This window comes from Macaca mulatta, chromosome 11 (genome assembly GCF_049350105.2).
Source record: "Macaca mulatta isolate MMU2019108-1 chromosome 11, T2T-MMU8v2.0, whole genome shotgun sequence".
Lineage (NCBI taxonomy): Eukaryota > Metazoa > Chordata > Mammalia > Primates > Cercopithecidae > Macaca > Macaca mulatta.
Genome location: NC_133416.1, coordinates 103,249,499 through 103,262,569, shown reverse-complemented (window position 1 = coordinate 103,262,569; position 13,071 = coordinate 103,249,499). Strand labels below are relative to the sequence as shown.

At 39.7% G+C, this 13,071-nt stretch overlaps 1 protein-coding gene across 2 annotated transcripts in view; it reads left to right on the top strand.

Moving 5' to 3' along the window:
• CCDC38 (coiled-coil domain containing 38) overlaps positions 1-13,071 on the top strand; it is a 67,680-nt gene that overhangs the window by 1,838 nt on the left and 52,771 nt on the right. For both annotated transcript variants that reach the window (XM_077954779.1, XM_015152467.3), the window contains one exon: positions 4,826-4,876. In XM_077954779.1, coding sequence (XP_077810905.1) covers positions 4,840-4,876 — 37 coding nt within the window. In that variant the 5' untranslated portion in view covers positions 4,826-4,839. The remainder of the gene's footprint in view (positions 1-4,825; positions 4,877-13,071) is intronic.

The following is a 13,071-nucleotide window of genomic DNA, read 5'->3' as shown; positions in this document are numbered from 1 at the left end:
AATACAAATCACTTAGCCCAGTGCCCAGCTCTAAACAAGTAATAGGTATTATTACTATTATTAGTTTATTTTAATCCTGCTGTTTGTCTTGCTGGCCAATTAAGGATTAGATTTCAGCCAATAGCATAATTCCTCTCCTGACTTCACAGACCATGTACTTAAAGCTTGCAAGTTCTGGGTGAGTATAAAAGAAATTATATTTCTTTTTCATAGGTATTTATGTTTGTGAGTGAACTGTGCATCTGATTCACAGTTCAGACAGACAACATTACCTGATAAGCTCCTGCAAACAGGAGGTTTGCAAAAGCAGAAAGGATGAGTGAATTTCTCTCCTTCGTTACTGTTCAGTGGTTATAGATAGATATGGATGACACATTTTTCATTAGTAATAACCAGCATCCTGATAGCAGCTCTTATAAAGTACTTTTCACATTATCTCACTCATATATGCTGACTCTTTAACCCATCCTTCCTTCCTCTTGACCTCCAGGGTTTTTTTGGTTTTGTTTTTTTTGTTTTTACTTCGCAAAAGGGGCAGTCAGAAATGTCAACAGAAAAGTCCATACTAAACAGCCTGACGCCAGCAGTGCCTTAAAGGTCAAGCTGAAAGTAATTTCCTCATCATTGTGCTGTGCTCTGATCCAGTCAAAAGAGGCAGCGTGTGTCTAAGCAGGCCAAGGACCCAGTGGCTCCTGGCTTTTAGGCAAACAAAAAATTGCTAGCTCTGATCTCTCTACACCATCCAAGGACACAGTTCACAGCCCCTTTTCCTAGTATTTGTCCAAGGTAGGCGGAGAGGAGGTGGGAAAAAAAAATGGAAGGGCATTGGGTCTGAGAGAAACGGTCTAAATCCTTATATGCATGTGAAGATAAACATTGCTTTTTTTCTCACATCTAGAAATTCATTTTCATTGGGTTTTAGAGGGGGTTGTTGCAAAAAACAAATAAACTGCTTCGAATAACATCTGGCAGGCAGTGTTATTATTCATTTTATTTAGAGTTGGTTTAGAACCTTAGGACTGGGCCTTATCAAATCCCACTCCTCTTTCCCCACTTCCCTTGGAGGTCGGAATGTTAAGAATCTACATGAAGCTGATTCAGGTCCCCCAGATTTGCACTGATATGGCTGGTAGACTCTTCTCCAGTGACCAGGTTTCAAGAACTTTGATTGGGAGTTTCTTACGAAAAGTAGTTGTTATGCTTCCATTTCAAATGGTGGCAGTTGACGGAGTGGGCCAGAAAGAGGAAGGATCTGGACAATATATACTTTGAGAAAAGTATAAGGGATCACTTCTTTACAAGCTATGAGCAGGCGCTTTGCATATATTATCTGTGTTTGAAAATTGCAGCAAGCCTGTAAGGAAGGTGTTATTATTCATACTTGATAGAAGATTCTGTGGTGCATTAAGCATAATTCTCCAGACCCAGAGAAAGAGTGAATAAGAGTCATTGGCAGGAGTTAAACCAACCTGCCCCTAAAGGCCAGGGGCCTTTCCCTAGTGCCATTCCTACTACCCTTGCAATGACACTTGTCAAGGGACCTGACTCACAGACCACATATAATTGTACAGCTATTAAAGGAATACAACAATTAATGGAATCAACCAGCATGGTGTTCACTTGAAAGAGCAGTATACGTTATACCCATGACCCTTTGGATATCTAATACACATCTCAAATTTCACATGTTCCAAAATGAGCCTCTGATCTTCCCAACTGCCCCTTCCCCCACTGCCTTCTCTGTCCCCATTTATGGCAACTCCATCCTTTCTGCAATCAGTTCTTTATCTCATACTTCACATCCAAACCATCAGCCAATCCTGTAGGCTCTCCTGTCAAAACACATCTAGAATCGAACCACCTCTCACCACTTCCACTGCTATCCCAAGGGACCGCATTATCTCTTGCCCCCCAATGGCTGTAATCTAATAGATCTCCCTGTGTGACCCTTTTCCCTTTCTACAGTCTCTTCTCAGCTCAGCATCAGAGTGATTCATTGTGTGGTTCCATTTCACTGAGAAAATGACCTCCAGGGCCCTAGTGATCTTGGACTTGTTGGCTCTCTGGCTTCACCTGGTGCTCTCCCCTTTGTTTACTGTGCTTAAGGCCACTGGTCTCCTCACTATTCTTGAAACACACCAGGCACATTCCTCCCTCAGAGTGCACCTCTCCATGCGCTTACACTCCCATAGCACTTACTATGCAACTGAGGCCATCCAAAGGCTGGACATAGTAACTTATCTAACAATACCACAAGGTACACACTATTTGCATCATTCCTCTTGAAAGAAGTGTGAGGATTAAGGGACACAGAGAGAGTCTATGCTGTTAATCATTTAGCTTATGGCACCTCTAAAAAGGATGGCTGGCGGTTATACACCGCCATTTTACATTCCTGATATTTCTGAGCTTTTCATCTTTTTCATCTATTGGAAGTTGGATTTGAACATGTATTTAAGATGTGAATTTTCAGGCATTTGCTATGCAATCCAATTACATTTTCCCTCTCTTTTGGTACAGAGCCTTTGTTTAGCCATCATGCTATTTTTATTTTGCACAACAAAGACATCCACTGACTTTAACATTTTTTCTGATTGGAAAGGGGACTTTATAATCCCTTCCTAAGAATAACTGGTCCTGTTCCTCTCCCTCTCTTTTGTTCACCAACCCTTCATTCATCAATACGGGAATTCATGCATATGAAAGTATAGACGTATAACAACGTCTAGAGACTGCTGATTGCATTTACATGTTATATGAACTATATAAGAGACAGAATAAGAGCAGACATCTGCTCTTAGCAATTGGCTTAGAGGAACAGAGCGTCCAGTTTTTCTGTGAGTGAAAAAGTCCTTGAACCCATGGATAAAGATGCTCATTGCAGAAAGACTTTAAGGATAAAAGGAATGAGAGTGGGAAGGAGAGTGAATTTAGATAGAAGGATCAAAGGAGTGAAAATGTGACAAGAAAGAGGTGATCAGAATCTTAAGAGTGGAGATGAGAACAGAGTGTAAAATTAAGAAAATCTACAAATCTTTAGTATTAGCCATCCAAATTCCAAATACTCATCAACCACAGGTTGTCACCAATTTTTTACCAATCTTTCTTTTCCACCCGTGAGAATGAATGTAATGCCTGTGAAAAAATGTTCGGTCATTTGAAAAAGTATAATATCATTGTTATAGGTTTGTATTCATTTTTTTCTCTTTTATAAGCTTTAACATAATTTAAAAAAAATCTTTGTTTCTATAACCACTGGAACTAAAATCAGACGCTAATTCGTAAATATTAGCACATAATAGTTCTCACTTACTGAGCTGGTCTGTAAGCCAGGCACCCCACTTGGTTAAATCCATTGCCTACTGAATCCTCAAGAAAGCCTTAAGAGGTGTGTCCACTTTATGAAACAGGAAGCAGAGGCTCAGAGATGCTGAGTAATTAAGATGTAGGTTCCATGAAGACAACGGTTTTTGTTCTTCTTTTTGCCTTTTTAAAAATTGCCCCGCCCCTCACACGTAGAACAGTACCCGACACATATTATTTACTCAATAAATGTTTTTTGAATGATACATGAACTTGCTCACACATAAGAAAATACCAAACCAAAATTCAAAAATCAGGCTTCTCCAGAGTCTGTGTTCTGTATCATCTGCTGCTCTGCTTCCAGGATATTTAGCTCTTAAATATAGCTCTTTGAGATTCCTGAGGCACAAATTTAAATGGGCAGCCCCAAATAGAATGTGTTGTCCATTGTTTCTGTTGTGGGCACACTTTTAAATACAAATTCCTGGGTGTCCTTTATCCCTAAAATGAATATATCTTTATTATTTTTCTCATTGTAAGAGTTACACCAGTTCACTGAGAAATTTGAATGATACTGAAAGTATAGAAATCAGAACAAGGATTAGAATAAGGCCAGTGAAGCTCCAGCTTCAGGCACAAAATTTAAGGGGAAAGCAAAAACTCAGTAATCAAAATAAGCAATGTTTTAATTCACTATTTTAAATATATAAATTAATGTAAAAAATTCATGATAAATGAAATAACAGAATTTTAAATAGAGACAAATTCTGTAGGCCAGGGTTTGGGTGAGTAGAGTGAGGCACTGGCTCTCAGGGTCACACAAGTACAGGGTCAGATACTGTCTGTATTTACAATTCTGATATTTTGTTCATTATAGACTTTCCTGCATTTATTTGGAATTTTATAAAAATATATTGCATTAACAATTTATCATAATAACTGCAGGTTGTTTTTTTTTTGTTTTGCTTTTGTTTGTTTATTGTGGCAATTCTTAAGTTTTGCAGCTAAGGTTGAGTGCCTCGATCACCTAACCATAATCCCAAACCTAGTAAAAATGAGAGACTGCACCAAATCACATATAATCACGATTCGTGTTTGCTGAACAGCATTTCAAAACACCTCTCAGATTTTTCCATGCTTTTTTTAATCCACACTATCCCTACTCTTTTGAAATGTTTTGTTTTTCAATCGATACCATGGACAGAGGTAAATAGTGACTACAGCATCATTTTAAGGGGCCAATTCGTAGTTCATTTTATAGATATACCATAGCTATTTGGTCAACTCTGTATTTATGAAATGACACTGAACAAGCATTATTGCACATGCTTTTTTGGCTGCTTGTCTGATTATTTTCTCGACATAAGATACTAGAATTGAAATTGCTGGGTCAAAGAGTATGAGTGTGCTCACTGCTTTTAAAAGCTATAAGGACTGTTAAGGAGTCACTGGCTGTTGAATTTAGCCCTTTTATATGATATTCATATAATTTTTTTTAATGTGTTTTTTTTTCTTTCAACAGGGCCAGGCAACAAAATGTCCTCAAATTTATCGCCAACACTGAATTCTGGAGGTAAAAAGAGATCAATCAATATATTCTTGTTTGGGCCTAGCAATGTTAGGCTCAATAGCAGATTGTGAGCATAAGAAAAGGAGAATGTTACACGATAAATATAAAATGTAATTAGTTTATAAACTACCTGCAGAGAAGATTCTGTTCTACTTTGTAATTCAAAAAAATCTTAAATCAGAGGGTGCATTAAATTGTCATATTTAGCTAGATTGCCCCAGTCTCTCATGACATAAAACAATTAACTCAATTATTTGTCATAGTCCAGGACATATATAACTAAACTTTATGAAAATCTGCCCTCTTCTTTCCTTTACCATCCTTTCTCATCTCATTCTTCTGCCTATTTTTTATTTTTATTTATTTTATTTTATTAATTAATTTTTTTGAGTCGGAATTTCGCTCTTGTTGTCCGGGCTGGAGTGCATTGGCGTGATCTCAGTTCACCACAAACTCCGCCTCCTGGGTTCAAGTGATTCTCCTGCCTCAGCCTCCCAAGTAGCTGGGATTACAGGCATGCGCTACCACGCCCAGCTAATTTTGTGTTTTTAGTAGAGACAGGGTTTTACCACGTTGGCCAGGCTGGTCTCAAACTCCTGGCCTCAGATGATCCACTTGCCTCAGCCTCCCAAAGACCTGGGATTACAGGCATGAGCCATCGTGCCCAGTCTCCTTCTGCTTATTTATATGCATACAAGGAATAAGGATTTATTAGTATACAAGGAATTACAATTTTCACTTATAAATCTGACAAAGATTTAACATGTGGATAACACTAAGAGTTTGTAATAGGTAACAGGCACTCAGGCACTCTATAGGCATTCTCTTTAAAGGAATAATTGGCACTATTTGTATTTACAATGTAAAAGTTTGGCTGCAAGTGACAGAAAATATAAAACAACGGTGGCTTAAACATGATAAACGTTTGTTCTCGCTCAGGTAAAGTCTGGATGGAAGCATTCCATACAGAGGTTCACATCAGGGGCCCAACTCTTTCTGGCTTGTTCCTGGGCTATGTTCTTGGTCCAAGAGGGCTGCTTCCACACCAGTGGTCACATCCATATTCCTGCCAGCCAGGAGAAAAGGGGAAGGCGAGGACATGCCCTGAAGTTGCATTCGCCACTTCCGCTGACATCCCCTTGGCCAAAACGTAGCCACGTGGTTATACCTGCCTCCAAGGGAGGCTGAGAAACATAGCCTCTACTCTGAATGTTCATTTAGGGTTCTATTCCTATAGAAGAAGGAAGAATGGATATTGGGGGTTCACTAGTAGTCTCTACTCCACTACCATTTTTAAAAAAAGATATTTAAAAGGAGCCATGTTGAGCATTTATTCTACAGATATGCATACACAAGTGATTAAAAATGCGTGTACAGGAATATTTATTGCAGCATTGTTTACAATAGCAAAAGACTGGAATCAATCATAATATCCATTGGAAAGCGCTGGTTATATAAACTGTAATACATCCAGGGAATGGAATAATGGGATACTAGACAGAGAGCTTCTCTGTCACCCAAGCTGGAGTGCAGTGGCACCATCTCGGCTCACTGCAACCTCCGCCTCCTGGGTTCAAGCAATTCTGGTGCCTCGGCCTCCTGAGTAGCTGGGATTACAGGTGCCCACCATGCCCGGCTGATTTTTGTATTTTTAGTGGAGATGGGGTTTCCCCATGCTGGCCAGGCTAGTCTCCAACTCTTGACCTCAGGTGATCCCCCCGCCTTGGTCTCCCAAAGTGCTGGGACTACAGGTGTGAGCCACCACACCTGGCCGATGATGCCTTTTTTAATTAAAGGATTTATATTACTTTGTTAAGAACTGTGACAGGGCTGATTTTCTTCTACTTGCAAACTAGTAAGTTAGCTTGCTACAGTTTCCTGGATGCTGACAAGAGATACAAAACCCTTGGGTCAGAGACAAAGGACTTTATTACTCACAACACGACAAGCAGCATGAGTTCTGACATATTTGGTACCAGTACCCTAAGACCCATAGCCTTCTTTTAAGATTAATACAATTATGTATTAACAACATAATATGAATCTTTGAACCCATCAGAATCCACAGACAAGGATCTTCACAAGAAATTACATCCTGATGATAACTACATACCCTATCCCTTGGCTTTCATCCCCTAAGCCAGGCACCATGTTGAAGTCTGTTTAGATTATTTCCTTACTTTTTTATTTGTATGTATAGTTTTATACTGTATACATGTAGTCTTAAAGAGCATAATTTTCATTTTAGTTTTAACTTTTAAAAAAGGATATCTTGTTGACTATCATATTTTAGAACTTTTCAGTTAACATTATATATATATACATACATACATATTTATTTCAATTTTTTAAAAACAATTGTTTTTATAGACAAGGTCTTGCCATGTTGCCTGTTGCCCAGACTGGTCTTGAATTCCTGGGCTCAAGTGATCCACTTCGGCATCCCAAACTACTGGGATTACAGAAGTGAGTCACCATGCCCAGCCAGCATTATATTTTAAGAGTCATTCATACTGTTGTATGTTTTAGATCATTCATTGTCACTGCTGTACAATATAACAAAATGCAAATATACTATAGTTTACAGTTGATGCTTCTTTGGGTATTTGGGTTGTTTACAGCTTATTGCTATTAAATGGTGCTGCCAATGAACATTCTTGTTCACATCTCCTGGTATACAAGAAAGTTTCTCTTGCATGTATACCTAGGAATAGAGTTGCTGAATTTGACATTAGCCGGATATCCAACTTCAGATAATAATGTCAAAGTGTTTTCCAAAGAAGTTGTGCCAATCACATCTCTACAAGAAATGTGTTAGAGATCCTGTGGAATTATATCCTCTCCAAACACTTGGTATTGTCAAATTTTTTAATGCTTTGCCAATCAAATGGGTGAAATTTGGATCTCATTATGGTCTTTATTTGCATTTCTGATAACTAATGAAGTTGAACAACTCTTCATATGTTTATTGACCGTAAGTGTTTCTTCTTCTGTTAAACGCCTATTTAATACAGTCTTTTTTCTATTTGTCTTTAGGTTGTTAGTGCTCTTTATATTGATTTGTAGTTTTGTAGATATGGCATATCCCAATTATGTTGTCTGTATAGAGTACAAATATTTTCTCCCAGTTTGAACTTATCTTTCACTTTGTTTATGGTGTCTTTTGATGAGCAAAGTCTTTAATCTTAATGTAGCCGAATTTATCAATATTTTCTTGTATAGTTACTACTTTGTATGTTTTTAAGAAATCCTTCCCTAGCAAAGGCCTAAATGATATAACCTGTAGGTTCTACTACTTGTTTTAAAGGTTTTTGGGGGACAATTTTATGCTTATTTCATCTGTAGTTAATTTTTGTATGGAGTGTGAGGTAAAGATCCAATTTCCTCTTTTATTCCATGAGAATAACCATCTTCCCCAACTCTTTTTTTGAACAGTCTCTCCTTTCTCCATATGTGGATATGTTCCTGAGATTTCCATTCTAGTCCATTAGTGAATTTGTCTTTCCCTTTGCTGTAGCTCCATAATAATACACAGCAGAGCAATCTCCCCTTCCTGTTCCTCTTGGGAAGGGTTCTCACTATTCTTGTCTCTTGGTTTTCCTTACTAGTTTTAGAATTTACTTATCAAGTTTAGACAAACTCCTGTGGGACTATGTACTTATATTACTGGGAATCCATTGATCATTTGTGGAGAATTGGCATTTTTATGAAATCATGTCTTTCTATCTACAAACATGACTCATCTCTCTATTAATTTAGATCTACTTTAATGTATTTTAAGATTATGTTATGCAGTTAAATCAATTCTGCAGTTTTTCAGTGCCTTTTATATACTAACCTAGCTGCTCAGGGTTCAAATATGAATATATCAGTATGATTGGAGACACTGAAAGCCATGATTTCTAAAAAGATATTTAATATTGATAGGTACTCCAAATATGATTTAAAAAAAAGTAAAATCGAGTCCTGAAACAATACAAAAAAATGAAGAAACAAATGGAAGGAAGAAAGGAGGGAAAGAAGGAAGGAAAAATGGGTGCTTGAGGGAAAACACCCCGTATGCAATCCATTAGGGAATTCTGTTTGCTCTCCCTTCAGAAGGTTCTCAGAACCCAACCACTTTTCACCATTTAACTCTTGCCGTGCTGGTCTCAGCCCATTACCTCTTACCTGAACTAGTCTGATCTCAACCCTTGACTCCCGCACTCCAAGTCTCTTCTTATCCAACTACAAAGTATTAAGTAGGTCAGACCACATTCCTTCTCTGTTCAAAGCCCTCCAATGCTTCTCTAGTTTACTGAGGGTCATTGCCAAAGTCTTCAAGACTGCCTACAGGATACTAAGTAATTATCCTTGCTACTACAGTCCCCCTGACCCCATTTATTTCACTCCAGCTACACTAGCCTTTCTTGAACACACACAAGAGATGATCCTGCCTCAGGACCTTTGCACTGGCCGTTGCCACAGCCAGTCCCTCTCTTCGTCAGATATCCACTTGACAGATTCTCTCAACTCCTTTAAATACCACTTGATCAGTGAGACCCATTCTGACCACTCTACTTAAAGTTGCTCAGCCCAGCCCTCCTATATTCTGCTTTATTTTTCCCACAGAATTTTATTACTTTAAAACATATTATAAAAGTTACTTTATTACATTAATGTTTATATTTTCTATTTCCAAACCCCCCACTTCACCTCAGTATAAGATCCTCAAGAGCAGCCATCCTTGTTTTGTTCGCCACTGTAACATCAGTGCCTAAAACAGTACCTGGCACATAGTTGAGGCTTCATAGGCATTTGTTGAATGAATGAATGAGTGGATGAATGAATTAATGAATAAATAGAAGAATTAGGACAAGACAAATACAGTGTCAGTAAGGAGCAAGGCTAAGAAAGGAGTGAGACTGTGTGAGTGTGGTAGACAGAATAATGGCCCCCCAAATGTTTCCACATTCTAATCCCTGGACCCTGTGAATACATTATGTTATGGGGCAAAAGGGACTTTGCAAATGGGTTTAAGTTAATTACCCTGATATGGGAAGGTTATCCTGGATTAGCCAATGGGCCTAATATAATCCAAGAGTCCTTATAAAAGGAGGATCAAAGACAGAGAAGGTGATGTGACAATGGAAGTAGAGACTAAAGTGATGCACTTTGAAGATGGTGGAAGAGACCACAAATGAAGGAATGCAGGCAGCCACTAACAGCTGGAAAAAGAAAGGAAATTGATTCTCACCTGGAACCATCAGAAGTAACACAGCCCTATCAACATCCTGATGTTATGCTCAAAGGACTAATTTCAGACTTCTGGCCTCCAGAAGTATAAGAAAATAAATTCGTATTGTTTTAAGCCACTAGGTTTGTGGTAATTTGTTACAGCTGCAATAAGAAACTAATACAGTGAGGCAGAGAACAGAAAGGCTTCTCCCAAGGTTGTTAATTAGTAATGGCAGGGATTTGCAAGGCAACTTAGAGAAGAATATAATAGTAACAAAAGGGAGAGGATTAGAGTTTAGAGTTTAGAGGAGCCAGGATTCAGCTACTAGCATTTGACTTGTAGAACTAAGCAGACCTCTTATTGCTAAAATGGAGTGTTGGAGAGAGTTTGAGCCTAGTGTCCAGTTTGCTCAAGAGCTGGTAGAATGAGACTCTTTGTTGAGGCAGAAGACTATGATTAATGGTGGAATTTGATGTACATTGCAGGTATGGGGTGCTGTAAGGGGTTGAATGCAGACCCCAAAAGATATTTCCACCAACAGCCTGAAAATGTGACATTGTTTGGAAAGGGGGAGCTCTGCAAAAGTAATTAAAGTAAGGATCTCAAGATGAGATCTTCTTGGATTTAGGACAAGTGCTAAATCCAATTACTAGTGTCCTTATAAGAGAACAGAAAGGAAGATTTGAGATACAGACACTCAGAGGGGAAGGTCATGTGAAGAATGGAGGAACAGATTGGAGTGATAGATCTACAATCCAAGGAATCCCAGGAATTTCACTACCAGAAGCTAGGTGAAAGTCATGGAACAGATTCCCCCTCAGAGCCTCCAGAAGGAATCAATGGTGCTAACACCTTGATTTTGAACTTCTGGCCTCCAGAACTGTGAGAGACTACATTTCTGTTGTTTTAAGCCACGCTGTTTGTGGTAATCTGCTACAGCAGCCCTAGTCTTCTGTGACTAGGAAAGAAATACAGGGAGAAGGGTTACCTAGGGGCTAGTTCATGTGGTGAGTTTATAATATAGGAAATTTGGTGTAGCGGGTTGAATGGCGGCCCTCCAGAAATGGTTGGCCTTCCTATTCTAACCTCTGGAACCTGGGAATATGGCCTTATTTGGGAAAAGGATCTTTGCAAATGTAATTAAGATAAGGATCTCAAGATGAGATCCTCCTGAATTTAGGGTGGGCCCTAAATTCAATGATAAGTGTCTTTAGAAAAGAAAGAAAAGGAGAAGGCCATGTGAAGTTGGAGGCAGAGGTTGGCGTTATCCAGCCAATGAATGTCTAGAGCCATCAGAAGCTAGAAGTGTGGAAGGATCCTCCCCTAGAGGCTTCACTGAGAGAACATGGCTCTGCCAACACCTTGATTTCATATATCTGACCTCCAGAATGGAGAGAATACATTTCTGTCATTCTAAACTACTAATTTTGTGATATCTTATTATGGAAACAAGAGGAAACTAATACACTTGGTGTTCAGAAATTTAATTTTCTTCTATTTCTCTGTAACTGAAATAAACTCAGCTTTGAACTTGGAGGGACAAAAATATCATCTTGTCAATTCCAAGACACTTAAACTTGGTCAGTAGAGATTTTAACTCAGGCTTTAAAGATTTTAAGACACTTGGGATAGGGCAGAATCTAAGTTTGTAGAGTTTCTCTTGGAAGAAGAGAAGGCTGATCGGGGAAGAGGTGTCCAGCCCACCAATAACTCATCCCCTGGAGGACAACGGTGGCTCCATATTGGGATGTCTGGGGCCCAGTTCTGGCCTGGGAGTGATGGTATATAAGGCATAGGTCCACAGACTCTGGAAACACCACTGTATTAGCCAGAGCTCTCCAGAAAAACAGAACCAATAGGAAGGAGATTTCCTATGAGTAATTGGCTCATATAATTATGGAGGCTGAGAAGTCCCATGGTTTGCCATCTACAAGCTGGAGACCCAGGAGAGCTGGTGATGTAATTCCATCAGACTCAGAAAGCCTGAGAAGCAGGGGAACTGATGGTGTGAGTTCCAGTCTTAGCATAGGAGAAGATGAGATGAGATGTCCCAGTTCAAGCAGTGAGGCAGAAAAGAAGAGGTGACTTCCTAATTCCTCAGGCTTTTCTACTCAGACCCTCAAGAGATTGCATGAGACCCACCCACATGGATGAGGGCAGTCTACTTAACTGAGCCCACCAGTTCAAATGCTAATCTCACCTGGAAATACCCTCACAGACACACCCAGAAATAATGTTTCATCTGGGCACCCATGGCCCAGTCAAGTTGACACACACGATTAACCATCACAGGCACCCGGCCCCACATCCTTTTGGGTCCTCAATCTCTGTTGCTCCCTCCTGGTCTCCAGCCTGCTGGCTTTGCGCATCCACACTCCTGCTGTCCCAGAGTCCAGCTGCCTGGACCCACCCTCAGCTGTTTCTACTTCATGTTTTTAAGGCCTAAAATTTTATGTGCTGCCTTGACATATTTCAGCCTCACAGGGCCCCAAAAGCCTAACCATAAATCCTCCTGCTGTTGCCAAATATGATCTCCACCTACCAGGAAAGTCTGCCTGCCTAGCTAGTTGCTCTATCAACTGGACCAGCTGCATTCCACCTGGTCTTCAGCCTAATGGGTTTCACTGCACTGTCAGCCATGAAATTATTCAAACAAGTCAATCACATCCTCCTGTGGGGACCAGGGGACACCTCAGCCTTTTGTTACTACAAAGTTGCCTCCCACCACTGGTGATTCACTGTGCTCCTGAGTGCAGTTCCCATGTGGCCCTGCATTGCAGGCAGCATTCTCCTCCCCCAGACTATGAGTATATATGACTTATACATTGCTCTCAGTCTCATCTGTCCAGTGTTGGGTATCATGTGTTCAGCCATCTCATAGTATTTAGGATGGGGGATCCCTCCATCACCATCAGGGTGAATAGGAGATGATCAGAGTACTCTGTGTTGAATCCAAGACTTCCACTCTGCAATTTTCTTT